General features: G+C 51.4%; 1 protein-coding gene across 16 annotated transcripts in view; it reads left to right on the top strand.

The window, feature by feature from the left end:
- PDE4DIP (phosphodiesterase 4D interacting protein) overlaps positions 1-27,709 on the top strand; it is a 153,528-nt gene that overhangs the window by 85,445 nt on the left and 40,374 nt on the right. For 15 of the 16 annotated variants that reach the window (XM_074960872.1, XM_074960881.1, XM_074960880.1 and 12 more), the window contains 14 exons: positions 1,085-1,243; positions 1,618-1,731; positions 2,027-2,164; positions 3,014-3,193; positions 3,852-4,046; positions 5,164-5,310; positions 8,085-8,166; positions 8,824-8,915; positions 10,263-10,379; positions 11,081-11,218; positions 11,584-11,696; positions 12,609-12,736; positions 25,589-25,671; positions 26,020-26,243. In XM_074960872.1, coding sequence (XP_074816973.1) covers positions 1,085-1,243; positions 1,618-1,731; positions 2,027-2,164; positions 3,014-3,193; positions 3,852-4,046; positions 5,164-5,310; positions 8,085-8,166; positions 8,824-8,915; positions 10,263-10,379; positions 11,081-11,218; positions 11,584-11,696; positions 12,609-12,736; positions 25,589-25,671; positions 26,020-26,243 — 1,910 coding nt within the window. Of the gene's footprint in view, positions 1-1,084; positions 1,244-1,617; positions 1,732-2,026; positions 2,165-3,013; positions 3,194-3,851; positions 4,047-5,163; positions 5,311-8,084; positions 8,167-8,823; positions 8,916-10,262; positions 10,380-11,080; positions 11,219-11,583; positions 11,697-12,608; positions 13,108-25,588; positions 25,672-26,019; positions 26,244-27,709 lie in introns of those variants that run through there. The other variant, XM_074960878.1, reaches the window with a different exon arrangement.

Here is a 27,709-nt window from a genome sequence, read left to right on the forward strand (position 1 = left end):
TTTTTGTGATGCTGTATTCCTCTTTCTTCAGTGGATTAGCTGGGGTAGACTTAAAAACCATTTTTTAAATCCCCTCTTCTAGCCAGAGTTGAGGTTGAAAGTTTTCATCAGTTTTAAAGTTGTGCAGTCACCAACAAATTTTCACTTTGCGGGGGAAAAAAAGTGCAGTTAGGGAATTGAGTGCAGAACCCTAATTCCAATTGCTTGTCAGTTTCACTACCAAACTTCATGTGGTTGGACCCGCTTTGATAGTGACTTTCTGAAGAAGTTAAGAGTTGCACTGTTCTTGCGCTGGGCACAAAATAATACGTAGAACTAAAGAGGCATGTGGCTGGTCACTTTGGTGAGATGGACGGATTTAGAGTTTAAAAATCACTAAATGTCTCTGTGTAATTTCAAAGAAGTAATAAATATTTGAAAGTTTGCTTTGGTGGCTGTGCTGTACAAAACTCCTACTCAGCATGTAGGTAAGTAATCAGATGTGTCTATGTGGAAATGTATAAAACTCCATAGCAATGGAGGTAGGGAATCGGAACCCCCAATTTGAGACATACTCAGCCACGGTCCACACTGACATCTGTCCATGCAGCTGTGGAAATCCTATCTCCATCTATATGTGTGCTACACATGTACTGAGCCTAGCTTCCATAAGCCGAACCACGTGGAGATATTCATCGGTGCTCCATCCATATGCTTGCTGAAGGGTTAGCATCCCCATCTCCTGTGGAAGGAGGTCAGGCTCTCAGTTTTCTGATCTGAATGACAGCAGCCTATAACATCTGAACTCTACTGAACCTGTGGTATCCTCTCCTGCAGCCCAGCCTGCCCTTTACCGTGTGAGATTCAACAGGATAACATGCTTCTGAAGAAGTGGGTTTTTTACCCACGAAAGCTTATGCCCAAATAAATCTGTTAGTCTTTAAGGTGCCACCAGACTCCTTATTTTTAACAGGATAACAGCAGCTCCTGAGGCTGTCTCCATCTTTGGTGTGACTGACTGACAGGGCTTCCTGTTAGCCTTTTGGCTTCTAGTGGGGAAGTGAGCATCTTATGGCAAAGAAATGAGAAGTGTGTTTCCTTTCAGGAGCTGCGCGGTGTTGTGCAGCAGGTACAAGCAGAGCTGCAGCACAAGGCTCAGCAGCTGCGGACCCTGGAGGGGGAGAGGTGCTGTGACATCCGGGCCCAGGAGCAGCGTGTTCAGCGTTTGAGCCAGAGGCTGGCTCACAAAGAACAGCTTCTGCAGGTGAGGTGAAAAATGATGCGAATCAGGGATTAGGCTCACCTTGGTATTTGAGTGCTGGCAACCATGTGACCATGCGCAGCTCTCCAGGGCCTGTCCTCAGAGAGATTGGAGTCTGAGGGCGACCCTCTGGCTACAGCCACAGGGAGGGACCTGTACCTGGGGCTGAGTCGTACTAGCGAGCCCTAACTGGGGAGGGAATCAGACAGAATAACATTGACCTGACCTGTGGACTCTGCCATCCTTTGAGTATGGGGAGAGGAGAGTGAGGTCAGAGAGACGTTCTCTGACCTTTCCTTGCTCTGACCTCAGAAATCCCTGCACTGGCTCAGTAATGTTGGTGTCTGTGCTGATGTGTGCTTATGGGGCCCTTTCAGGAATCCCGGGAACTTCTGCAGTGTTGGCAGAGCTTGGAGAAGAACCCTGTGGTGACTGACGCTATGTTGGAGAAGTTGCAGCAGCGAATCAAAGACCGAGATGCTGCTCTAGAGGTAAGCACAGGACATTCCAGCACAATCTTCCCTGTCCTTTCCCTGAGCTCAGTCCCTGGGGTCCTGTGGGGGTGGGTAGGCACAGCATCCCTTGTGCTTTGACCTCCCTTGCCCGGGTTGGTATCCCCTCTTCTCCCTTTCCCTGGGGCTGTCCCCACTTTCCCACCCCCATAGAGTGAGCTGAGTTCTCCCACCTAGTGTGAAGTAGACTGCATGGCGAGAGAATTCAGGATGCTGTCCCCACGCAAGGGAGTCTTTCTCTATGACCTCTACGTCTCCTTTTCTCTCCCTGTAGCGAGCAATAGATCAAAAATTTTTTGCTGTGGAAGAGAGAGAGCAAGAGCTGAGACAGCTCCATCTCTCTGAGAGAGAGCGGGAGCACGACTTGGAGAGACTGCGCAGCGTCCTGTCCAGCAATGAGGCCACCATTCATGTAAGTGTGAGCCCCTCCCTGGCGTAGTGTCCCCTGTGCAGTGCACGTATGGTGTCGGTGATCACCAGAGCTCCTGACTCAGCTTGCCACAGCATTCATTCCATTGGTGTGGCCAGCCCCTTATGTTAGTGCTTTCGCTGCCTCATCGATTCCACGGCCAGAAGAGACCACTGTGATCATCTAGTCTGATCTGCATAAAACAGGCCAGAGACCTGCCCCACAATTTTAGAAAAGATCTTGATTTAAAATGGTCGGTGATGGAGAATCTACCATGACCCTTGGGAAATCATTCCAATGGTTAATTAGCTTCACTGTTAAAGATTTATGCCTTATTTCGAGGTTAAATGTGTCTAGCTTCAGTTTCCAGCCATTGGATGGTGTTAGACCTTTCTTGGCTAGGTCGAAGAGCCCATTATTAAATATTTGTTCCCACGTAGATACTTATAGACTGTGGTCAAGTCACGCCTTAACTTTCTCTGTTAAACTAAATAGATCTCCTTGGGTCTGTCACTATAAGGCATGTTTGCTAATCCTTTATTCATTCTCCTGGCTTTTCTCTGGTGAGTGTTTGCTTAGCATACTAGCTGGCATACATCCTCATCCCTCCACACGAGGCAGTTTTCTGATGGCCTCCTGCATCTGGGGAAGGAAGTGGTTAAACTAATTGTTCCATGTGGCATTTCTCAGCTGGATGCTGAGGTGGAAACTTTCCTTAGGGAGTGAATGTAATGGCTGTTTGGGGCTGCACAAAAGGGTAGAAGAGACTGAATAGTTTCAATCCTGTTTACTTAAGTACACAAGAAACTACTTGGGCCTCAGTGTGTTCCTGGTTTTCTTTCTGGTCCCTAGAGCATGGAGAGCCTGCTGAAAGCCAAGGCGCTGGAACTAGAGCAGATGTCGGCAACCTGCCAGAACCTCCAGTGGCTGAAAGAGGAAGTCGAGGTGAAATCCAGCTGCTGGCAGAAGGAGCAGGAGGGGATAATACAGCAGCTGCAGACCTCTCTGCATGACAGGAACAAGGAAGTGGAAGTAAGGCCCATGCTCCCTGCTGCAGTGCCTCCATCCATTCCGTCTTCGGGTGGGATCCCTGAGCACTACTGCCAGGCCTCTGGGCCACTCACTCAATGCCACTGTGTCATCCTGCTCCCCTTGGAGGGGGTGTCAGACTCATTACCCTGATTTGGTGGGGGGTGTGTGTGTGGGTGGGACGCTTAGCCCTGCTCTGCTCCTCTTGGAGATTCCCCAGTGTGTCACCTTTTTAAATCTCTGTGCTCTCGGCCGCAGTGCAGAGGAGGGAGCACATCAGAGGCGATGTAAAAATATCTAAACTAGCATAGTCCTCAATTTGAGAGCACCAGCAATTGCCAGCTTGTGGAAGCAAAGGCTCTCCCTACAGAATGGAAGCACAGAGGCACATCGGCCTCTGAGTGACATGCATGGCCCAGCCCCTTCCATATGTGCTGCAGGAAGAGCGGGGGCGAGCCAGGAAAGCTGCTCCCTGGAATCCTGGCAGGCCCTCGCAATGTTGCGTTGGCATAAATGCTTGCTGTGCGTAGATTCTCTGAAGGTGACTACACGTGATCAGAGGGGTGCTCCCAGGCCGCACAGCCATTCATCCCAAAGTGCCAGGCTTCTCTGAGCATGGAGATGGAACATTTCAACCCCTTTCTCCCTCCTTTTCCCCTAGGAGCTCACAGCAACCTTGCTCTGCAAGCTGGGCCCAGGGCAGGGCGAGATTGTGGAGGAGCTGTGCTTGCGTCTCCAGCGTAAGGAGAGGATGCTGCAGGATCTCCTGAGTGACAGGAACAGACAGGCTGGAGAGCATGAGACTGAACTTCGGGAGCTGCTTCAAGCCGTGAGCGCCCGGGAGCAGCGAAGCCGAGTGAGTTGTGCTCAGAGCAGCCGCCGACCAACGTGGCTGTGATGGGTCTGTTGTGTGGAAACTGGTCTGCAGTCTATGATGCCATTCGGGGAGCTGCAGGAAGTGTCTTATGTTTCAGAACCACATAACAGTGAAAACACCCCACTTGCCCATGTTAATGCAGAGTAAGGTTAAAAATATCAACGTGTTGTCTGTGGGAAATTCTCAGAATTATTACCATAGAGCAGCATTTGCTTGTCCATGTGCCCCACAGACCTACGTTGTGAAAACTGGGGGCACTTCTTGTGCACCCAGATCAGGGTTTGCATGTGCATATTGTGGGGTTGGGGAGAGGAAGGTGTGCACATTTCGGCTTGTACACATTCACAGGGCATTGTGTGCACACGTACCATCACTGCCTGGCCAGTAGTCATGGGAAGGATGAACCCTGGAGCCCTTCCCCAGAGCTGGGTGGAGCCATCTGCCCTGCATAGAATCAGAAGGGTGGAGGGGCAGCATGGGGGGAGCTCTGGCCATTGTATATTAGCTGTATTTAACAGTCAAACTAGTACTCAGGACTATTGTGTGCACTACCCTCCGCATTGCCTGCGTTCTGTGCATTGTGGTCAGTTTTAAATGTCAGTGGAGTTTTGCATTGAATTTCCCTTTTTAACAACAGGATTAAAAAGCCAAGCTCCCAGCTATCTCCTCACAGCATTTGCCTCCCTTTTCTCCTCCAGCTTCTATCCTCATCCCCTCTGTCCTTCCAGGCCTCCTCCCATATTGCTGCACTCCACAGCCCCCATGCCATGGGTGAGTTTTCACCATCCCAGTCAAAGGTTTGGTAGCACTGCTGAAAAGTTATGCAGCAAAGGCTGGGTCAGTGAAAGCAGGGGGCTGTGATGGCAGTGCTGTAGCATTGATTGTTGTGTGTGCTGCCACAAAGCCCATAGCAAAGTCTCCAGTTAGGGTTGGCTTGGGACTCCTGATCTCCGTCCAGCAGCAAGTGATCGGTAAATCTGTCCTTATGTTGCCAGAGCAAGGAGTCAGGGCCACGATTTGTGCCAGTAGCCACCTGAGACCTAACTCTTTGTCACCTCTGCTTCTCTTCTCTCACCTTGCTTTCCCGCTGCGTCAGGTGGCTGCCGAGAAGATGGTGAAGGCTCTGACAGAAAAGAGTGGTGAAGTACAATTCCTGCGCCAGCGGCTGGTGGAGAAGGAGCTGGGGAAGAACCTAGCAGCTGATAGCAGGCTCCTCCTCCAGAAAGACAAGCAGCCCTTTCAAGTAGGAATTGTGCACTGGATTGTTCTGTCCTTTGCGTGCTGCCTCAGGATGGGGAAGAGAAGTGATTGCTGTAGCAGCAGAGGGGAGAGAGAGGCCTGTGGGAAGAAAGCAAATGCAGAGAGATAACAGAAGGGGGTGATGAGATGCACTTGGGGGGGGAGGAGTGATTGAGCACTGGGCGTGTCACATGGAGGCCCTTGGCAGCTGTTGATATTTACTATTTGTATTGCTATAGTGCCTAGGAGTCCACTCATAGACCTGGACCCCGTTGTGCTAGGCACAAACAAAAAAGACCCTCCCTGCTAAGGGGAGGCCAGCTGAGATCAGAACATCCTGATCTGAATCCCACAGCTTTTTCTCAGTTACTCAGCAGCCCCTTCTCCACAGATCTGCTGAGAGCAGACACTGCTGGTGTGGGCAGTATTGGAGCCCCAAAAAGGATGCTGGGGGGGGGGGGGGAATCTACCTCCCAGAAAATCATGGTCCAGCCTTGGCTGGGAGCAGGAAGAACTAATTTTAAGCCTGCTAATTCTTAGCAGAGCCTGTCGCATGTACCCACATTTAATTATTTCATCCTCAATTGTCAAGTGTTTTTAAATCCGCTTTGCTAGGAACCCCTTTGTGATGGGTTCTCTCACAGAGACCCCCTTGGGACTGTCCCCTGACAAGCTGAAGTTACCTCTGAGCCCGTTTTCCCTGCCAGCTTGGGACTCCAGAATCCTGCCTTGTTGAGCCAGACACGCTAGCCTGCTGCAGCACAGACCCAGGTCTGGTCCATGCCCCCAAAGCTGCAGGCTTTAACCAAAAACTGCTCAGCAGGTCACCTGCCTCCAGCATCAGACACCCAGCTCCCAATGGGATCCAAACCCCAAATGAATCTGTTTTACTCTGTATAAAGCTTATACAAGGTAAACTCATAAATTGTCCGCCCTCTATAACACTGAAAGATGCACAGCTGTTTGCTCCCCCAGATATTAATCACTTACTCTGGGTTAATTAATAAACAAAAGTGATTTTTATTAAGTATAAAAAGTAGGATTAAAGTGGTTTCAAGTAGTAACAGACAGAACAAAGTAAGTCACCAAGCAAAATAAAGCAAAAACATGCAAGCCTAAGCCTAATGCATTAAGAAACTCTTTACAGGTAAAATCTCACCCTCAAAGATGTTCCAATAAGCTACTTTCACAGACTAGACTCCTTCCTAGTCTGGGCCCAGTCCTTTCCCTTGGTACAGTCCTTGTTCGTTCCAGCTCAGGTAGTAACTAGGGGATTTCTCATGACTGGCCGTCTCCTTTGTTCTCTTCCACCCCCTTTTATAGCTTTGGCACAAGGCGAGAATCTTTTGTGTCTCTGGATCCCCACCCCTCCTTCTAAATGGAAAAGCACCAGGTTTAAGATGGATTCCACCATTCTTCCTGGGCTGGCTTACATGAACACAGGAAGGCTTTGATTCTGAAGCACCCTTAAAGGCTTCCACTTAATGTGTTTACATCAGTAATACAAGTTTATATCTTATTCTCTTAACTCCAGACATAGAAATAATACATGCAAACAAATAGGATGAACACACTCAGTAACACACAGTAAATTATAACCTTTGCAATGACACTTTACAAGAGACTTTTTGCATAAAGCATATTCCAGTTACATCATATTTATACTCATAAGCATATTTCCATACAACATTATGGAGAGCAACGTCATACTCTTTGTCACTGAGCATGAGCCAGGCTGCTTTTGTTGGAACCATTTCAGTTGTTTCTTGGTGAACAAACATCTACTTTTTGTTTAAAGTTGTAAAACATGTCATAGAGTTTAGAATCATGGAGTTTAGGCCAGAAGGGGCTAGTAGGCAATTGGTGGTTTGTCTCCACTCCCCAGTATCTCACAATGAGCTGGAAAGACTTTCCTTAACCTTTCCAGAATTGTGCCTCTGGGCTGAGCTCCACTGTTAACCTCTGAATTCTCGATGCTGCGTTGCACAGAGAAATATCTCTGCTACGTAGCTAGCTAGTATGGCTCAGCCCAGAGAAGTTCCTCAGAGGGCTCTGGGGGAGCGTAAACAGGGCTGACTTGGGAGTGGCTTTGTAACCTTTACTGTCATGCTCACTGTCAGCACCTCCAGAGTGTCCGATTTAGCAGGTGTTTGGAAGAATGCTACCCATCATGGAAAATCCCCCGGTCCGGCACTGTTGCCCATGCATGCAGCCTGTGGGCATATTTGATTCCTCTGTGTGCCTCCTGCAACCAGACCATTGCTAAATCCTGCTGCTTTTTCATGACAGCAGCTTTGGTTCATCCTTTCCTCTTCATTCTAGCTATTAAAGCCGTAGTGCTTTCTCAGATCATCTCTTGCACTGTTGCTGCAGCTGCTTCTCTGGTGTCCCTGCTACGTAGTCCCCCTTGGTTTAACCCAAACACAGTGGCGAAGAACCTCTCTTCCTTTTCCTGCTCTGGACGCCTCTCTTTGGAGTCCCTTTCCTGACTTCCCAGGCTTGTTTGTCACACCAGATTTAAGCTTTCCGTTTGTGCTTGTCTCCCTCCATTCCTCTGGGTTCTGGGATCCCCAAAAACTTGCAGTCCTCTGGTCAGCTCCCTCATAACTGAAAACCCCATTTGGCCAATGGTCTTTGTGACACCAGTGAGCATGTGTCGTGTTTGGTCTTAGCACTGGATGGTGAGGTCTGGAGGGGGGGGGGGGGGGTCCTGAACTGTGCAGGGTGCACAGCGTGATCTCTGAGGGGGTAAAACCAGGAATCGCTTTGTGTTTTCAGGAATTACTGCCAGGAGGTTGTGGGAATGCTACCACTACCGGAATTTCCAAGGGAGAGGACAGCAAATTCAGGATGGAGAAAGGTCAGTACAGCGGCAGCTTCTCTCCAGTCCATACGAAGATGACACAAGGCTTTTGCTATGGGGAGAACTGTCTCATGTGACAAACAGTCTGTAAAGACACCAAAGAACTCTAACCAGGAGTACTGACTGGAGTCGTCCTTCCCCAGGGGTGTGATACTGGGAATAAAACTTGAGGCACTCGATGACTGTGGCTTGGATTTGGGATGGGAGACTGGTGCTCAGGAATCACTGACGGGTTCTGGACTCCAGTGCTGAGTGGAGGAAGTTGGTGTGGGAGTGGGAGCTGGTGTTTTCTGATCACTGGGCTAATCAGAATGTCCTGCCCTCCTTGACTGGGAGGAGTGCAGTTAATCTGGGAGGGTGGTAGGGGATACTTGGAATTTTCCCAGGGCTGGGGCCACTGGACTCCGGAGGGGAGGGCATCGGGAATGGGAATGGACTCTGTCTGGGGCGGCTGGTAGTTGAGGATCACTATGGGAGCAGGAGCATTAGAAAAGGCTGAAAAATCCATCTCCATCCAGTTCTGTTAAGGATTTGAGCTCTAATTTGGAAAGCGATTCCGTTTCTAACGCTTGCAGTTAGAAAACCAGGGTGTGTCTGGTAAATGATTCAAGCCCTATGTTAGTGTAACTTTTTGGGCTGTGGTTTCCTCTCCAGGCCTGTTGGAGACAGCTGCCGAGCTGGAGAAGGAGCTTGTTAATGCCAGAGAGGAACTGGAGCTAATGGCAAGAAAGGAAAGGGAAAGCCGGGTGAGTATGTGGAGAGACCCTGAGCGTCTGGAGTCTGAGGCTTATTTCACTCAAGACCAAATCCAGCCTGGTCTGCTTTCGAACAGCCATGCTGTGTTCATACTCCCACCCTGTGGGGAACGGGCTGTCTCTCGCTCAGTGTTTGTACAGTGCCCAGCACAAAGGAGCCTGGAAGCACGGAGTCTTAATTATTATTTGGTTTCTGGTGAGGACCCTGTAGCACCCTGCGTGGGAATGGAAGGTGCTAGCCCTGCTGTCCTAGTCAGATTCCATCTCTGGCTATTACATTCAGCCTCCCTATGTCCTCTTGTATTTTTGTTGGATATAGGTTTCTTTTTCACGTCCTGTCACGAGCAGTGTACTGTTAAACTGCTGCTGTGTTCCACCCCAGAGGTAGCTTATTTCCTAAACTGAAACCATCTAGATCATTACATTTGTGAGTAGCTGGCCCATGCTTTATCCTGGGGACGCTCTGGTTTCCGGTGTAGCGACCTTTATGCCTCACTACTGACTAAGGCAGCGGTTCTCAACCAGCGGGCTGCCGGTCCACATGGGGTCCAGGTTCCTGGCTGCCTGGCCACCCAGCGCAGTGGTCCAGCTGGTCCGGAGCTGCCCACCAGCCTGGTGGGGTCCAGGGCCTGGGGCTGCTGGCTGGCTTGGGGAGGGCTGGGGTCCGGGCTGCCACCAGCTGCCCTACAACCCAGCCCCGCGTGGCCGAGTCCAGGGTTGGGGCTGATGCCCGGTCCTGCACAGCGGGGTCTGGCATCACTGCCATCCTGCCCAGGGCTCCACTCTTGGCCCCACTCTGTGAAGGGATCTCTGGGCGGGAGGCACTAGACCTAGGGATCTGTGGAGGGAGGTTTGTGGGAGAGCACGTTGTGGTTCTCAACCTGCAGCCCAGCACAGTCCACAATGATAAATAGGTTGAGAACCACTGGACTAGGGATTGTCCCCACGTGGTGTCATAGTCATGAAACTGACAGATTGACGCTGGTCCTTAATCTCCATGGCAATGGGACCATCAACTCCACAGGCACGTCTCTTGATAGAGGGGTGAACAAAGGGTCTGGTTATGGGGTTGCAGTGCTGACTTGATGAGACTGAAAGTAAGTTTCCTTCCTGGGCCAGTTTGGCCCTCCTCTGCCTTTCTCAGAAATGTTGTCTTTAGACTCAGAGACATTGTACAGCGTGTAGTAGTGTTGCACTGAGTAAAGGTCACTCACGACTCTGGCCAGCACCACAGCTTAGGGGCATGGGGGTGGGATGATTGGAGCAGTGACATGGAGGGTTTATGGCATGTGTCTGGGTTGCGGAGCTTTCACTGACCCTGTGGTCTCTGCTCTGTAGTTGGAGCTCTCTTCTCTTCAGTCTGTGGTGACAGCACAGGAGGAGGAGCTGCAGGTGCAGGCCTCAGATATTGAGTCCCTGACCAGGAAGATCCAGAGCAAAGAGGACCTTATAAAGGTGGGATCGCTACAGTTCTCCTGACATACTCTCTGATCATCTCTGCCCAGGGATGCTAGTGAAGAACCTCCAGTTCCCCCCACCTCGAGCCCTCTAGCTGGTTTCCAGTGTACTGTAAAATGTCAGAACCAGGAAGCAAGGTTTCCATAGAGATCAGCAATGAGGTGGATGCATGAGGAGACTCCTGAGCTGTAGTCGAGGTCTCGTGCATGGATCTTGTAACATCTTGGGCTTGGCATCCTGGGCCTCGCTCCATGGTTCCTGTAAAACACGAAGAGTTGGGAACCCAGGGCTCGTTATGACATCTCATTATTGAGGAGTCTCCCAGCATTCTGCCCAGATGCTCATTTGGTGATCTCATTTCTCCTGGAGTACCCTTGCTGTGCATCCTGGACCTTGTTTAGGAGTTCTGGAGCATGCAGGGTGCCTTGCATCCTGTCTGGAGTCTTGAGCCAGGCTCCTGTTAGCACAAAGCAACAGTAAGGTTTGCTCTGGGACGTTGGTGCCGCACACCGCCTGAATGTGGTTTTTTTCTGAATTATCTGGCTCACCCTTGGAAGGGATAGGAGTTCCCCTTGTTAGAGACCCTAATCTCCAGTGTCTCTAGGGACCTTTGTAACTCCAGCTCCCACTGATTTGTATGAAGTTCAAGAGGTGTCTCCTGTTGATCTCCAGCCAGCTCTGCTCTCCTTGGCTTTCAGGACCTGCAGATGCAGCTGGTTGACCCTGAAGAAATCCCAGCTGTGGAGCGACTGACCCAAGAAGTCCTGGTGCTTCGGGAGAAAGTAGTCACAGCAGAGTCACGAGGACAGGAGGCTACAGGGAACAGAAGGCAACAGGTAGCATGTGCTCTGATGGAATCTCCCGCAGAGGGGATATCTCATGGGCCGCAGGCTGAGGCCTGTTTCCAGTTCCTGCAGTTAGTTAATTCTCTATTGCCAGTTCTGCACTGTAATGCTTTTGCCTGGGAGGGAGTGTGCCAGTGTACGTGCAGGTGTAAGAGGGGCTCAGACCCTCTTTGTGGCACAGAGAGGTGGTTTGGATCCCCCTCAAGGGCAGAGGTCAGCATCTCATTTCCATGTCCCTGACATGACCAACTCCAGTCTCTTGGCTGGACTCTGCCTCTCACATGTGTCTAGGTGGGGGTGAAGGCCTTGCTGAGCTCCTACCTCTGCCTGTTGCTTTTTGCCTCCGTTCTCCCCAGCTGTTGCTGATGCTGGAAGGGCTGGTGGCAGAGAGGAGTCGTTTGAATGAAGCTCTGCAAGCAGAAAGGCAGCTGTACAGCAGTCTGGTGAAGTTCCACACTCACCCAAACAGGTAGGGGGCCCTCGGGCTGCTCTTGTGCTGTCGCTGCCCATGTGGTCCTGCGAGGTGTTGGAGCTGCACTCCCTCCGGAGGACTTGTTCAATGGGAAAAGTTGAAGCACTAGCATGTCCGTGAGCCTGTGTAGGCTGCAGAAGGGCTGACCCGGTGTGAGCAGGGAACTATTCGGTGGGCTGCTGCTGGGGAGTGGCTGATTTAAAGGCAGCATCCTTCCCATGGCAGAGGAGATCACACGAGGCAGGCGAGACAGCAGGAGTTAATCACACCCCAGAGCTCTAATGCTCCTTTCAGATTCTCTCTTCTCTCCTCTTGATTTCTTCCTGCTCCTTTGGCCTTGTCTCCTGACATCTGAGAGGCTACATGTCCCTTTTGTTAAATCATTGATCTGAAAATTGCTTGGGGCTTCTAGTGGTTTGTCCAGGTCATTCCCCTCCATAACAGCGTAACTGACGTTGCTACCCTCCACCGTGCAAACCCTGTGCCTTCCAAGGTGGTGGTGGGGAGCTGAGCAGTTTGCGGGGCTGAAGGAGCCACGTGCACATAGAGTTTCTATTGGTACCTGGGTCAGTGGTGATAAATAGCGATGGCCAGGAAGCCACCGTCCCTGCCCTGCTTCCCAGAGGATTGGGAGTGAGTCTGGGGGAACTGCTCCGTGGGTGTAGGAGTCTGTGCCTGACCCATGTGGGAGGGAGGTGCTGGGGCCCGGCACCTGCAGCTGGTTCTGGTAAAAGTTAGAAGAGAAGCAGAAGAGGCCGATGCTGGATCTACCTTTGGAGCACTGATGAGCAGTGCTCTGAGTAAGTGTTAGCTCACGTCTAACCACCACTGCTCTGCATCCTTACTGATGTGGACATTTTGTGAAGCCTGTCTAACCCTCTTCCCTTTCTGTATGACATGTCTAATTAGCCCTGAGAGAGGCCAGACTCTGCAGGCTGAGCTGGAGAGGGCCCAGGCACTCCGTGGACGACTGGAAGAGGCTCTTGGCAGAAGCATGGAGCATTTGCGCAGGCTGGAGACCCTAGGCGCCTTTGGAGGTGGGGAACAGCAGAGTGTGAGAGTCCTACCCCAGCATGCCTTCTGAGCTCTGGCCTTCACCCTGCCACCTGCCCTGGATGGAAACTGGTCACTAACAGAGCAAGCCTGGCTGACTGACTCTGGGAGGGTTGACTTGTTACTAATGATACGATAGGAGTGGTGCATTTAGAGCTGCCTTGGAAATGGCGATCTATGCAACCCACGTGTGTCTCGTCTATGTACTTGTTTCTGGCCCTTCAGGGGAGGTTATGAAATGTATTTGCACATTTGAGTCATTCCATTTTAGTTGATCCTCCTCCATCTTTCTCCTACTCCTCCCTTCGTTCCTCTCCCCATGGGCCAAATAAAGATTCCCTCCCTAAGAAAGCGATTTTAAATGTTTTGTGCTATCTCACAAATGCATGGGTGTTTTTTTTGGTTTGTTTTTTCCCCCTAATCTTTCCCAGTCAGTTAAGTGCTGCTCATAGGACAACAGCTACCTCTGCAACCGCATGGCAGAGTAAAGAGAAAGCAAAGTGTCTGGGGAGAAGCATGTTCTCCCTTGCAGACAGAGCTGGGCCCTTTGACAAGGACAGTGGCAGCCAGAGAGGGGGGAAATGGTTGTTTTGTCACCGATTACCTGGCCAACCAGGGCCTTTTTTGGTAGTTGCTATATCACTGATGTTGTCTCTTGGCCTAACAAAGAAATGACCCATTTTAGGCTACAGTCAGATCCAGCTCATGTGGAACCCTTGACTGGAATCTTTTCCGTTTCTGTGGTTGAGACAGTCTCTCTGCCAGCCTTGAAACGTGACTCATTCCTCCTGGGCTAAGCTTTGCTCCGTGGGTTGTAATGGTCCGCAAGCTCCTCTGTGCAGCAAAAGGAAAGAGTTCCCAGCCCTCAAGACAAAAGGGCTGAGGGGGGGGGGTTAGGGTGATAAAGCCCAGTCTGACCTGGCAGGGCATGTTCCTATCAGGGTGGCATGGGACATGATGCCTCTGCTCCATGTTCTCAGCTTGTGCGGTCCCTCCAGTCCACTGCTTTGAAAACTTGAGGTCAAGCTGCAGGACCCCTTTGGGCTCATGCGGCTCTGTGCTGTTTTGCAAGTGGGTATGAATGCAGTGTTTATTCCAGGGTCTCCGTTTCTCTTTCATAAAGGTATTCCTACTGCTCTAAACCAGGAGAGCCAAACCAGCAGGTATTTCCCACACCAGCTTTTCAGTGGTCATCTCTTATGAGTGGCAGAGGGGAAATCTACCACTTCTTATGTTCTCTGTGAGCAGGGGTGGGATGAGATCCAGTACATCACTTAATCACCCACTTTCCCTCTCTTACACGTTGATATGGACCATCTTCTCAACAGTGAGCAATAACAGCCAGGGCTGAGGAGCTGCAGTTCCCTTCAGTGTCGTTGTTCCCTGCACACTGCCTCATTCATGTAGAAGGGATAGAGCAGCTCTCGTGCTTCTGTCAGGAGGAGATAAAACCATTCATGTGTCTTAACCCTCTTCCCTACTTTGTGCTTTCCACCTTTGAGTCTAGGCAGGGATGGAAAAGCCCTGGTTAAGTGTGTCCGGGCCATCTGCCACCGGCCAATTCAGGACTTTTCCAATGCGTGTTTACTACTGCTTGAATGTGCTGATAGAGAGCTATTCCATTGCTACTCTGGTGGCTGCTTTCGCAGCCTAATACATTTCATTGCCAAGAAGGTTTATCTTAGTATTTAATCTAGATTTTCCCTTTCTTAATTTCATCCCATCAATCCTAGATATATCTGTGTATCACGCTGTCTCCCCTCTCTCTCTGCTGTTTACACCCTGCAGATGTTACTGTTGTGTTCCCCCTTAGCCATCTCAGACAGATTTAGCTCTTTTAATCTTTCCTTATCAATCCAGTACCCTGCTAACTCTGTCACCCCTCTCTGAACTGACTCTCTCCACTTTGTCGGTATCTGGTAATGTGCCCAGGAACAGAATGAAGTTGAATCAGCATGGCCTCATGGACAGTGCTGTGATGATGTTTTTACATATGCAGCCCTGAGCTGTGTCTGCATTTTCTTTTTCCAGTTTTGTCACACTGCAGCCTTGTGTCTGATTTGCTTCTTTCAGCATCCTGGCCTCCCAGCACACCCTGGATCTGGGGTTTGGACTATTTCCCCCAGATGTATGAGTTTAGTTCTTTCCTAGCTCTATGTAAAGGATTTTTTTACAAACCCTTTTAGCATAGTTGTCCTCATAACTCCCTGGGAGGTCAGGCACTACTGTTAGCCCCATTCTACAGCTAGGGAACTGACAAAGATTAAGTGACTTGCCCAAGGTCATGCAGGAAGTCTGTTGCAGAGCAGGGGACTGAACTAGGGTTCTCTCAGTCCTGGGCTAGTCCCCTAACCACTAGGTCGTCAATCCTCTGAACCGTGTATTTTCTGCCTGGAGTATGTCTCCCTCCTGCCCCTCCCACATTTTAGTTTCATCTGAATTTCATTCCGGTGCTGCCTGTGCCCCCCTTCCCAGCATAAATAAAGATAGGCTGTAGCTAAGCCTACCCATTGCACCCTCCGTCCAGCACTGCTATTGTGTGGGTTAGCATAATCTGTCATTAACCTTTCTGGATGGCCCTTCTGACCACTTTCTATCCACATGCTAGTATTTACACCAAAGCTGACTTCAGTTCTAAGAGTATGATGATGTGAGAGAGTATTGCATGCTTTATAAAGTCCAAATATAGCATGTCTGCTACATCCCCTTCAGCCACTGAGCCTAGTGAAAAAAGCACTCGGCTTTGTGTGGCAAAATCTTGATGTACCAATGCACGGTTCCTGCTTGCTCATGATTCTGATAGCTGAGAGATGTGTAGTGGTTTCCCCCATCCTTCATTATTTTACTCTCTGGGTACAGAAGGAGAATGGCCAGATCCCTTTTCTTTCCTTGGGGGGACATGGTGGAGCATTTGCTTTTCTCCAATCTTCTGATCCTTCCCCATTTTTTGGATCAAAAATTGAATTCCCAGCAGCCAACAGTGATCTCCTAAGGGCAGGGGGGAGCAGAGTATGCAGGCCCTGATTCTTGTGCCAGTCCTGGTTCCCTGGTTATCCCAGAAGCCATTGCAAAGGTAGACGGTGGAGTCTAAACATTCCTGTGTAGCTGCAAATAAACAGTTTGTCCATTGACTAGCTCACCCACTGGCCCAGAGAAGCCGTCTCCTTGTTAAAAGGTGCTCTCTCCAGAGTCTGTCTGTCTGTTACCTGTAGCCACCCCTATCAGTACATACTGCTCTTAAAGTCTCTTGTGCCAGCCAGAATGGGGGTACCATGCTTCGCACTCAGGCAGCATTTACACTTGCTACACTGGTGCAAGGCAACGGGAATTAGGTCCAGAGATGGCAAAGATGGTGAGATTAATAGATTCCAAGGCCAGAAGGGACCAAATATGTGACCTAACAGTTACCTGGTAGGTTATTTTTAGCCCATCCACTGCCACTCTCCCTCTGGAGCCTCTCTGGAGTTCTTCCCTGTGACGTAGTGTCAGCGCTTTGTCCAGGCCAGTGTAAATACCAGCAGTGATGGGACTGCTGTCCCAGGAAGTCTGTTCCATGGTCTAAGGACAGATCTCCCTGGCAGACCTGTCTTCCTGATTGTTTCAATTCTCCTTTTTAAAAAACTGTTGCTTCTCCCCCGGCCTGGATAATTCCCCTCTCCGCAGGGTTTTTGCACCCTTTAGGTGTTGGTAGACTTCTACCAAGTTACCCCTTTTTTTGTCATCTAAATAAGCAGTGCATATTGGGCTCTTCTGGTACAAAGAATCCTTTACAGCAGGCTCAGGCCCCATTATTCTGGGCATCAGGCAGCCCCAGCTGCAGAGATGTCTCCAGCGCCCTGCTCAGCTGCATTCCTTGTCTCCTTGCTCCAGTTCTCTCCTATGATTGCCTGTTAATGACTCACCACTTTCTGTCAAACACAATAGGCTAGTTTCATGCACACCAGGGTCCCATACCTCCCTGCTCTGCACATGCAGCTCCCAATCCCATTGGGTTTTCCTTTGCAGCCCCATCGCACGCTCATCGCTGGCTTGCTGTCCTGTCACATCTTTGTGTTCCTATTGCCATAATCTCCCACTAGATACTTTTCTCCCTTCCAGCTGTCTTTGTTTTTCATTTCTCAGAACTGACTCCCCTTGAGTTATTTCCTGACAATGTTTTTAACCTCAGAAGGGACCTCTTGAGTAATTTCTGTTTCTTCTGGAGCGTAGGCCACATCTCCCCCCCCCCCCCCAGTTGCTGTCATTTGGGGGGGTCTGTCACAGCTCTGTTTGCTCTTCCCTAGTCATTCATGGATGTGCTAAATAAGAGCAGACAGAGTCCCAACCAAGGAGCACTTCACTGGAGTATGGGTGGGTCTCAGCGCGTGTCAGAGAGAGTGAATCTGAAGGATATTCTGAGACAAGCATTGGTGTCCACCCATCTGTCCCCAGCCATCCCCTCCCCCCAAAAGCAGGGTTGCAACTCAATGGGGTTCAGACTAAGGCGGTGGCAATATTCGGTATGAAGTGTCTTTATGCTAATGCTGGAAGCTTAAAACTTCAACTGAGTCAGCTGAAATACTTGGCTTGGTAAAAGGAGGTGAGTGGTGTTAGTATTTCATGCCATTGGGTGACCCTGACTCCCGGCTGTGTGAGAGAGCTAGGTTAGGCTGCTGGAGAGGATGAGCTGTGCTATATAAAAAGCAGCCATACATGGTATGGAAAGATTGCTCCATACTGGAGATGACCAAGGTCTATTGCTTTAAAAATCCCAGGGGCCAGAACATAAGAACGGCCATACTGCATCAGACCAAAGATCCATCTAGCCCAGTATCCTGTCTTCCAACAGTGGCCAATGTTAGGTGCCCCAGAGGGAATGAACAGAGCAGGTAATCATCAAGTGATCCGTTCCCTGTCGCCTGTTTCCAGTTTCTGGCAAACAGAGGCTAGGGACACCATCCCTGCCCATCCTGGCTAATAGCCATTGATGGACCTATCCTCCATTAACTTATCTAGTTCTTTTTTGAACCCTTTTATAGTCTTGGCCTTTACAACATTCCCTGGCAAGGAGTTCCACAGGTTGACTGTGTTGTGTGAAAAAATACTTCCTTTTGTTTGTTTTTAAACCTGCTGCCTATTAATTTCAGAAGGACACAACTGGTGCACTGCAGGTTTCCAGGGTGTGTTGGCAACAAGGGGCCAGCTTGGCTGGTGTGCCTCCATGCAGCCCCATTGTCCTCAGGGGAGCTGTGTTGATGTGCACCAGCTAAAACTGCTCTAAGGGTCCAAATATGTTAAGAGATGAGGGAAATCACAAAACTGGGCCTGCTCCTGCTGCCTTTGACATGGATGGGAGCAGAACAAGCCTTGTGCTACTACCGCTCTAAGTCCTCTTCTGTTAGGTGCTACAAGTGCAATCTCAGCTGGGCAAGGTTTTGCAAAGCAATTTGGTACCCTGTCTGCCTGCTTTTTAGACCCCCATATTTGTGCCTGCCTGGACAGGTGGTGAGCTCTGCGGGGAGGCTAGCTAAGACACTGTAATAGAGGTGCAGAGAGTTTGCAGAAGCACAGGAAAACCAGTAAAATCTACGGGCCTGACTCATGGGTGCGGTGGAGGTGCCGAAGGCTCATAAAGCTGGTTTAATTGGCTACCTGGGCATTCCCCTCTGTGCAGGAGGAAAACCCAATGTGCAGAGAACCTATGTAGCAGCTCACTCAGGTGCCCTCTTGCAGCCCCCCCTCCCCTGTGCTAAAGTGGGTGTGACCAAAGCAGCGTATTCCTCCAGCTATTCCTGGCTACTGAGTGGCCCCTGGAGGATGTGGACAGTGGGGAGCAGCTTAGGAGAGGCTTGAGGTTGCTCTAAGAGTGGGGCCAAATTAGCACCTCGCTAGCCCCAGCAGCAGGATACTGCCCCTTTGCTCTTCGCCAGAAACAGCCGTCATAGTGGTAGGAAGCCAGCAGGCTGCCTGGGTGCGGGACCCCACGTTCCCAAGGGTCGTGGAAATGGGGAAAGCATCGCAATTAGGTGCATTTATTGGCATGACTCTTCAGACAATGATAGTGAAAATCATCCCAGTGCGGCCTTGCCAAAGACTGAAGCCACTAAAGGGGAAGCTTGAGTGCAGTAAATCGTCAGGGCTGGCTGGTATTGGCTGAGGGTCAGAAGGGAATGATGTGTGAAGATACGAATATTCACTGTGGGGCTTGATCCTGAAATGCGCTGAGCTGGGGAGAGCTCTCACCTTTTCCTAAGGCCCAGGAGCCAGGGAGACTACACTGAGGGCCTTGTATGCTCCCCACCTGCTTGGGGTCCCAGAGGAAATTACTGGGGAGACCCTGGTAATGCAGCTGATTCAGAGGCTCTTTCTCTCAGGTTTGGCTACAGGAGGGCCCTGAGGAGGATCAGGCTCCCTGAGTGCGGCTGGGCAGGAGAGCAAACATAGGGACACTGCAGAAGGGGAACCTGGCAGAGTGCAAATGATGCTTGTCCCCGTGCAGGAGAGTGCAAGGAACAGGACGTGTCCCCCCCCCCCCCCCCCCCCAGCTTTGCAAAGGGCTGCTCCAGGATGTGAAGTTCAAAGAGATGCTGGGTGGGGCTTGTTCACGGCTTGCAGAAGGGCAGAGCAATGTCAGGCTAGCCAAAAGAGGGCTTTGCTAATACACTAGGGGAGCAAATAAATTAGAGTAAGTATTGAGAAGGGGAAGGAAAATGTTGGCACTAGGAAACTGCTTTTTAAAATCTCACTATGTAAACTTGTTTGGCCCATTAGGCAGTAAAGGAAACCCTTCTGATAATTAGTGATCGCTGCAGAGCAGAGAGGGAATGCTTTGCAGAATATGCCAGTGAGTCCAAGTCACCTGCAACCTAGACTAACAGGGAAATTAGCGAGTTTACTGAATCACGGCTAACTATTTGAACAAGCATGGTGAAAAGCCAGTGTGGATCCAATCTCCAAGTCAGGAAAAGGAGAGCAGCCCTGCCAATTACCAGCTGGTAAGTTCAACTTCTTTCCATAGCAAAATGTTGGACCAGATATTAAGAGAAAAAAGATCTGTAGAGATGGAAGGGATATTGAAACCAAGAGCAATAAGCAGCAGGGGGGATTTCAAGCAATGAATCCTCAGAATGCCGGTATAGCACTTTGTTTAGAGACGTCCGATACCCCAGGTAGACTGCAGCAGGCTGTACTTATATGGTATGAGAGGGAGAGAGAGAGTTCTCACTGCTCAAAGAAACTGCAGCAGAGTCCTGCTGGTAACAACTACGTCTAAACTGTAGTAGCTGGCATGGGTCGGACCCTAGCACAGAGAGAACCAAAAGGTAGAAACGGCAGCACGTGGGGCTGGGAGGTGGTTCTTAGTAGGGTGCTGCAATGATCAGTGTTAGGGCTGGTTTTATGAATGAGCTGGACTAGCAGGAAATGACCCTGAAATTTGCAGTGATACTGTACTGGCAGGCTGTGTGAAAATCAGCTGCTGTTAGAATGGCACACAGGCCATTTTAAACAAAGACTTGATCTGGAAAATGCAACTCTAATGCATCTTGGGCAAACTAAGTCCCGCCTATTTCATGGGAGTGAGCCATGGGGAAAGTGTAATGCCAAAAAAAGAGTGGGGGACTTGAGTGGGCAGACAGACAGGTTTGTATCTGAAATGGCTGGAAAGCACCAGTGAGAATAGGCGCTGCCTATATGACTGTGATGGAACAGAGGAGATGGTCCCTCACTGCTCCACTGAAACAGCAGCAGGAATCCTGGGACAGGTTTAGGGCCCTGGCTGCTACAGCTCCTGTGTGCCACTCCAGTGGGACATGGGGGTCTGAAGGCAAGTCGGGGGGGAAGCCCCCAGGGGCTTCCCCCAGTGCAGGGCCAGCTATGGACCTTTGCTCTCCCCTCTCATCCCCCAGCCTAGGGGTATGTGAGGAGCAAGAAGGGATGTGGCGGTCAGAATACTCTGAGCTCAGGCAGGTTTGATCTGCACAGCAGCCCACAGCCAGCTGAGAGAGACTGCATAAATCGGAGCTGTGGGGAGACAGATTAAACTCACTGGCACCCACATGTACCTTCCTGGGTGTCTGTCCTGCTGTGTATGGATCCCTCCAAACAAGTATATAGGCAAGTTAGTGCAGAGGGCAGCAGGTCTGAATCAAGTGCCTTAGCATGGAAGGATAAAAATAGCACTGAATGTTTTGTAATAAAACCTCTCTCTACCATTTCTAAATATAGGCTGTCTGTGAAATACTTGGCCTATCCAGAATACATGGCAAGTCCATCCTCAACTGGACAGTGCTCAGCACTGGCTGCTGGAGCCCTGATTCAAACAAGAGCCATCTGAATTTTCCCTAAATAATCCCTAAATCTGCCTGCCAGAAACTGGGACTAGCTGACTGGGGATGGATCACTCAGTAAATTGTCCTGTTCTGTTCACTCCCTCAATATTGGAAGACAGGATACTAGGCTAGATGGACCTCTGGTCTGAGCTGCTACGGCTGTTCTTTATGTTTGCCTTGAAGTCTGAAAAGTGTATTTTACTTACACTCTTATATGGAAAAGCTCCCTCTGGGGCTCTGCCCACATTAAAACATGGGGGGAGAGGATAGTCCAATGCCAAGACCAATGGTGCAATCTTGATGCTGTTGAAGTCAGTTTTGAGTTCAGCAGAGCCAGGATTTCTCCATCAGCATGAAGAATGGCTGCTGCAGAAAGTTCTGGGCATGTGAAAACCGGGAGCTCTGTGGAAACTTTTGCAACTGTAACTCTAGCGGAAGCAAAGGAGTGCAAACCATTGAAATAGACTGATTGGAAAAGGCAGCAGAGCACTGAGTTGGGGGAGTTCGCTAATAACACTAGAAGGCAGAAGGGAAGTGCCTGGCAAGGCATGTTAACGAAATAGACTGGATTTTTCAGCTCTATTGATGGTCTCTGAATTGATGGGATCCTCTGAGGATAGGAATGGAGAAGCTGTCAGAGGTGGCTCCAGAGGGCACCTGGCCAGTGTACAGTGAACTAGGATGCATGAGTACCTTGGAACAGGGACAGAACTGGGCTCAGCTTTGATAGACTTGTAAGAAAAAGATTAACTGAAATGGTGCCCGTCCCAAGACAGGTTGCAAAGACGGCTGGGTGGGGAGAAAATGGAGGATTGGAAAAGACTCGATTGAGATACTGAACATCGTGAAGGGAAATTTAGAAGCTCGACTGGTCCCTCTGCTCATTCTGCCTCACATAGCAGGAAAAAACCCTGGTTCTTGCATAAATGGTGTTAAATTCAGAGCAAAGAACAGCTCTGTTCACACAGTGTCTGAATTCACTGCCTGTATGTCAGAGTCTAGAATCTGTGAGTTTATGGACAAGGAGCTAAAATAAATGTAATCAAATCTCATGCTTCAGGGCATCAATTTAGCTTCTGCCGTGGCCAGGCAGCAGTTCTCACCATGTGTGGCACTGACAATTAGCCAGGTGCTGTGTGAGAGGAGTTGTCTTCCCCTGAAATCCCCAGTGTTGCTTTAATGACAGAGGGTGGATCCCAGACTTGGCAGCCCACTGGCCAGCTCTGGTCCAGTGGGAGTGGGAAGGAATGGAGAGCGCTTGGCATACCATGGTCAGCAGAGGTAACTGTCCCACCCTGCTCCAGCCATTGGGGGTGGCTCTGCCCTGCTGCCCACCAGGCCACTCCCGATAGCCGCAGTGCTTCGCCCAGGTCGCAGGGTCTCCTGTCCCATTAACATATTCCCTGACTAGGCTCAGATAAAGCCCTGGGCCCTCCTTGTGGGACAGACAAGGGTGTCTCCCTCAGCACCCTCTGTGGTGTGGGGCTGTACACTGCCCTGTGTCTGACCTCCCGGTTCTGGGGCTGGAAGTGCCTGCTGCGCCCTCCTCACAATCCATAGAAGAATCTGGGGCCACTTCCCCGCACCCATGCTGAGAGCCAGGGCGGGCAGTGGGGCAGAGGGAGTCAGAGCCTGGAGACTACTCTGTGTGTTTGCCCCCCGGTCCAGCTATTGGGTGCAACCCCCTGAGAAGCTGGGGACTCTGCTGGGTGGGCTAGGAAGGGCAGGTGGGTGAGGGGCACAACCATCTCCAGCCAACCTTGGAGCAGCTGCACCCCCCTTTCCAAAAGCAAAGACCCCGGGAGTGAGCCCTGGTGAACGAGAGCCTCCAATACAAGAAACCGGGGCTCCCCACCTTGTAACTTGAGAAACAGCCAGGGACTGGGGGAGGCTGAGGACCCTGACCCCCTCGCAGTGATACCCCATGAGAGGCTGGGGTTGCCGTGACCCTGGGATAGGCCAGAGGCAGCCTGGCTCTGCCTGAGTCAATAGGACTAAAGCAGAGCAACCATACCACGCTCTGCTGCCAGCACCCTGCTCTGCCAGCCTGTGGATGGAAGAGAGCCCTGTCAGCCGCATGGCAAGGACAGCACTCCCCTCCAGCGCTCTGCCCTCAGTGCTGTTGGTGCTGTGGGCGATCCGGCCTGGGGCGATGGACGGCCTGCAGCACTGATGCTCAGATGGCTGGGTATGTGCTGGGGTGATTCACTCTGCCCTGTAATCTCTCTCTTTGCTGCTGAAATTGGAGCAGGCGGAGCCAGGTCCACGGCATGTGGGAGTCGGTGTTGATCTGTCAAACGCAGTGGAGTGGTGTTAATTTGCACCGGTTGAGGACCAGGCGCAGCGCTGCTCTTTCCTGTGGCTGACGCCAGACCTCTCTGAGATGTTCACTCCCAGCAATGGCCTGTTGCTGGGCTCCTGCTGCCCTGGGACCAGCCGGTGACCTGTCAGTTCCTGGCTTTTCCCTTCCTGTCCTGATGGGTCTTGCCAAGCTCTAGGCAGCCGGTGTCAGGAACCACAATTGACAGGCAGAGCAGAGTCTGGCGGAGCCTTGGTGGTTGTGAGGCTTGGTGCTCTTGGGCAGAAGAGTGCCTGGAGGCTGAGAGAAGCCCTTGGCTGTGTGGTAAGCTGTCTGGGGTGAGGGCACCAGGGAGCAGAGAGCTTGTAACACTATTATTATCCTCTATTAGTACTGCAGTAGCACCTGATAGCTCCAGTCCTGACCCAGAGGGTTATTGGAAAGCTTGTTCGGTTGGGGTCCCACTGGGTCCCACCTTCATCACTTCCCCTCTGCCTTTTGGACCAGACCCCTCTTGGCCGATCACTGTGCCTGCAGTTTTATTCTGCTTGTCATTGCACTGTAATGAGGGCATGCAGTGTCCCTGGGTCTGCAGCACCGCAGCGTGTGCTACACTGGAGTCCTTGCCTGTCTAGCACCCTCCCCAGGGCCTTGGGAGCAGTGTTCCCTCTAATTTTTCCCACCCATGTGTGGAATGAATTTTGTGATGTGCTCCAGTGTGGAGGTGATGTGTGACACATAACAAAATTCATGTGGTGGGGCCGAGGAGTTCCAAGTGTGGGAGGGGGCTCAGGGCTAGGGCAGAGGGTTGGGATTCAGGGGTGTGAGGGCTCCAACTAGGGGTGCGGGCTCTGGGGTGGGGCCCGGAGTGAGGGGCTCAGAGCTGAGGCAGAGGGTTGCGGTACAGGGCTGTGAGGACTCCGGCTGGGGGAATGGGCTCTTGGGTGGGGCTGGGGGTGAGGGACTCAGGGCTGGGGTAGAGGGTTGGGTTTAGGGGTGAGGGCTGTGGCTGGGGGTGCAGGCTCTGGGGTGGGGCTGGGGATGAGGAGTTTGGGGTGCACCTGGGCTGGGGGGGGGGAAGTTGCCTCTCCCCACCACGGCAGCTCTGGGCCTGGGGCTGCAGGATAGGTGCCCCTCCCTTGGCCCCCGCAGGTCTGGCCGGGGCTAGGTTCAGAGTGGGGTGCCCCAGCAGCGGCAGGTCTGGGCCGGGGCTGGGTTTGGGAAGGGTGCCCTGTGACAGTTTTGGGCTGGGCCGCTGCGGCTGGATCTGGGCACAGCCACCCGGGTTCACACCGCACTGCCCCAGCTACATTTGGGTCCGGGCCACGAAACACCACCCTGGCCATGGCTGGATCCGGGCCGCGCCACCCCAGCCACATTCGGACCAGGGTAGGGCAGGTCCAGGCTGTGGCATAGTTGGGGCTGGAGTGCCGCCCCAGCCATGGCAGGTTGGGGGTCGGGCTAGGTTTGGACCGGGGAAGGGTGCCCCTCTCCCAGCCACGGCGGGTCCCTGGGAGGGTTCCCTGAGCACCTGCATGGTGCTAAATAGGCTGCTGTGTGGCAGCACGGCCATGCAGCTTACAGGGAACTTAGCTTGGGAGCTGCATGCCTTCCCTCTCAGGCTCCCTGGAGCAAGGAGAGGCCATCCAGGCATGGGGGGAACTGCAGGGAGCTGGGTGGGAATGGGCCTCATGCATGGCATTGTGTGGGGGCGGGGCGGGAATGCATGTAGCTCTTGTTTGCTGGGAAAGGGCAGGAATGCGCACAGGGCATCTCCTGCAGAAGGGCCCGTGGTCCTGAGTCTCTGGGAAGCCAGGAATTGGGCCTAGCTTGCCGGTGGCTGGCTGTGTCAGAGGGCACCATGGGGTGCAGATTGCTGGGGTGGGTATTTTCCTGGGCAGGGCTGGGTCAGCCTCACATACTGCTGCTCCAGGCCCAGAGGCAGTTCGGGAAGTGCAGGTAGACTTCCCTGCAGCATCCCCACAGGGACAGGGACTGGCCTCCAGAGCCATGTGGGGGTGCCTGGCGCAGGGAGGGAGTGGGGCCATGTCCCAGGGTGGGAGCAAGTGGCCTGGCTCAGTCCTTTGTTTCTAGCCACTGTGGGGTCTTGGCGGCGTTCCCCACACTGGGTGCCTGCAGAGCGGCTGGGCTAGCGGGAACGCTGATGAGGTTGGAAGAGCCTGGGTTGTTCTCACTCTGAGTGCTTCACAGCCTGGTGTCTCTGCTAGGTCAGCCTGGACGGGAGTACGCCGGGGACGTCAGTGCTGAAGGCATCAAGGGGGAGGCGCCGCCCAGAGCCGCAAGCCAGCAGGTGAGTCCAAGAGATGCGCCGCTCTGCTGAGGTGCTGCCAGAGCTCGGCCAGAGTGGGGTGGCCAGGGGAGCTCCTGGAAGGACCCAGGGCAGATTGTCTTGGAGCTGTGCAGCTGACGTGAGACTTGCTCATTGCTAAACAGCTGGGAGTCAGGTTGGCTGCTTTGACCAGCTGAGAACCAGGGCCTGGTGAAGAAATCCAGCAGGAACCAAAGGCCTTTGGGTGCAGCTTCCAGGGTCAGTGCTTTAAAGGCCTCCCTGGGCACCGTCCAGCCCTGCCCCAGGCAGCTCAGTGATACATTAGCCCTTCACAATAACCTGTCCTATGGCACCATGCTTCCCCTCCAGACCAGCCAAGGGCTTCCTGAGAAGAGCCCGGTGGCCAAGGCAGCGCAACCCAATCTCCTCACCCTGGCTCCCCTGGAGAGGGAGAGCAGCCTGCAGGCAGAGCTCCTCCGCGTCAGAGCCAAGAACCAGCAGCTCCTGGAGCAGAAGGCGAAGGTGGTAGGGGAGCTGTGGGAACTGAAGACTCTGATGGAGGAAGCTGGTTTCTCATCTCTCTCTCCCATCAGGTAGGACAGGCCGATGCAATTTGGGCATGAGAGCCTGGGGTCACGAGAGCATGTGAGGGCATCAGGCTGCAGAGCAAGGAGGGAGTACAGACTCTGTGTTACCCTCACACTTTAGGGCACTTCACTGTTACCCTTCTGTGGGCTCAAGGCATAACCTAGTTAATTTTGGCACCCCCACCCTTATCCATTTCCTAGGGCTCCCGGCAAAAGGCACCTGCCTATAACCATTTCCTAGGGCTCAGGGCCTAATCTTCTGTGGGTTTGTGCGGCCTGTTGCCAGTGAAAGAGCCTTACACAGTAATAGCCTTAACCTCTATTTATTAACAGTCACCAAAACAGAATGCACATGCTAAGCATACAATGCTCACCACTCCCAATAAGGCAGACAAACTTTTCCTGGTGGCCAGTCAGGATCAGGTCATCCGGGGACTCCAGCTTCTGCACAGTGTGATTGGCAGGGTGTTGGAGTGTGGCAGCTCTGATCTTGGGCTGTGTCTTGGGGTTAGGTTCGAGAGAACTTCTGTTTGGACCCCAGTTTATATAGTTACATTTGAGTCCTGCTTAGCTCTGCCTTAACCAATCATTTTAAACTGAAGTCCCACAGAACAGTGTTTTTCACCCATCCTAGCCCATTACAAAACAGTTCTTTACCCAATCAGACCCCACCACCTTAGTTGATTTAAATCTTGTAAAATTAGTTATGCAACAGACAGAAACAATCAAAGAACCAGACAGGGACCCTACAGATAAACAATAGAGAAGTGGGGACTGTAAAGTCAAACAATAAAGAAATAGAGATTTCACAATCACAGCTGTTGATAAGTGATTCCTTGCCAGGCAGAATGCATCAAACAAAGTTTTCTTAAGATCTGTTTCTTCGTCTGGTGATGGTTGGTACTATTAGGATAGGAGCCTCCTTAACAGCCCTTCACATTGTTTTTATGTAATTTAGATGTGACTCTCTGCTTCTTAGCTCATGGCTGCTGCTCTCCTAATGTGGCTGCTGCTGCTTACTGTAGAAGAAGGCCTTGGACCTTACAATCCTCCCCTTAATGACACTTTTACCAAAGTCATCATTACTATTACAGGAGTCCAGCACTCAGACCTGTTGAGCTTGATCTTGCCTCCTGGGTATAATTAACAAGGGCCTTATTTGACTTTGTATGCCAGCTTCCTGTATTCTCTGAACAGTTCTCTTCATCCAGCAAGCCAAAGCTATTATGCTCACTATTCGAGCCAACTGGATTCCAATGATCACCACAATGGGGTGAACCATTATATTTAGCATACCAGTTGCAGAAGGCAACCACCCTAACAGTGTTTCCCAGCAAGAGTGATCTCCTGCATCTACAATAGTTTTCAGCACCTGGATGACTTTTGTATTATCATGCGGTACTTCAATACATATTTGCTTTCCTGTCTGCGCAACATGTTGTAGATGTGAATATAACATAGGATGGGCCAAC

Source organism: Natator depressus, chromosome 8 (genome assembly GCF_965152275.1).
Source record: "Natator depressus isolate rNatDep1 chromosome 8, rNatDep2.hap1, whole genome shotgun sequence".
Classification (NCBI taxonomy): Eukaryota; Metazoa; Chordata; order Testudines; family Cheloniidae; genus Natator; species Natator depressus.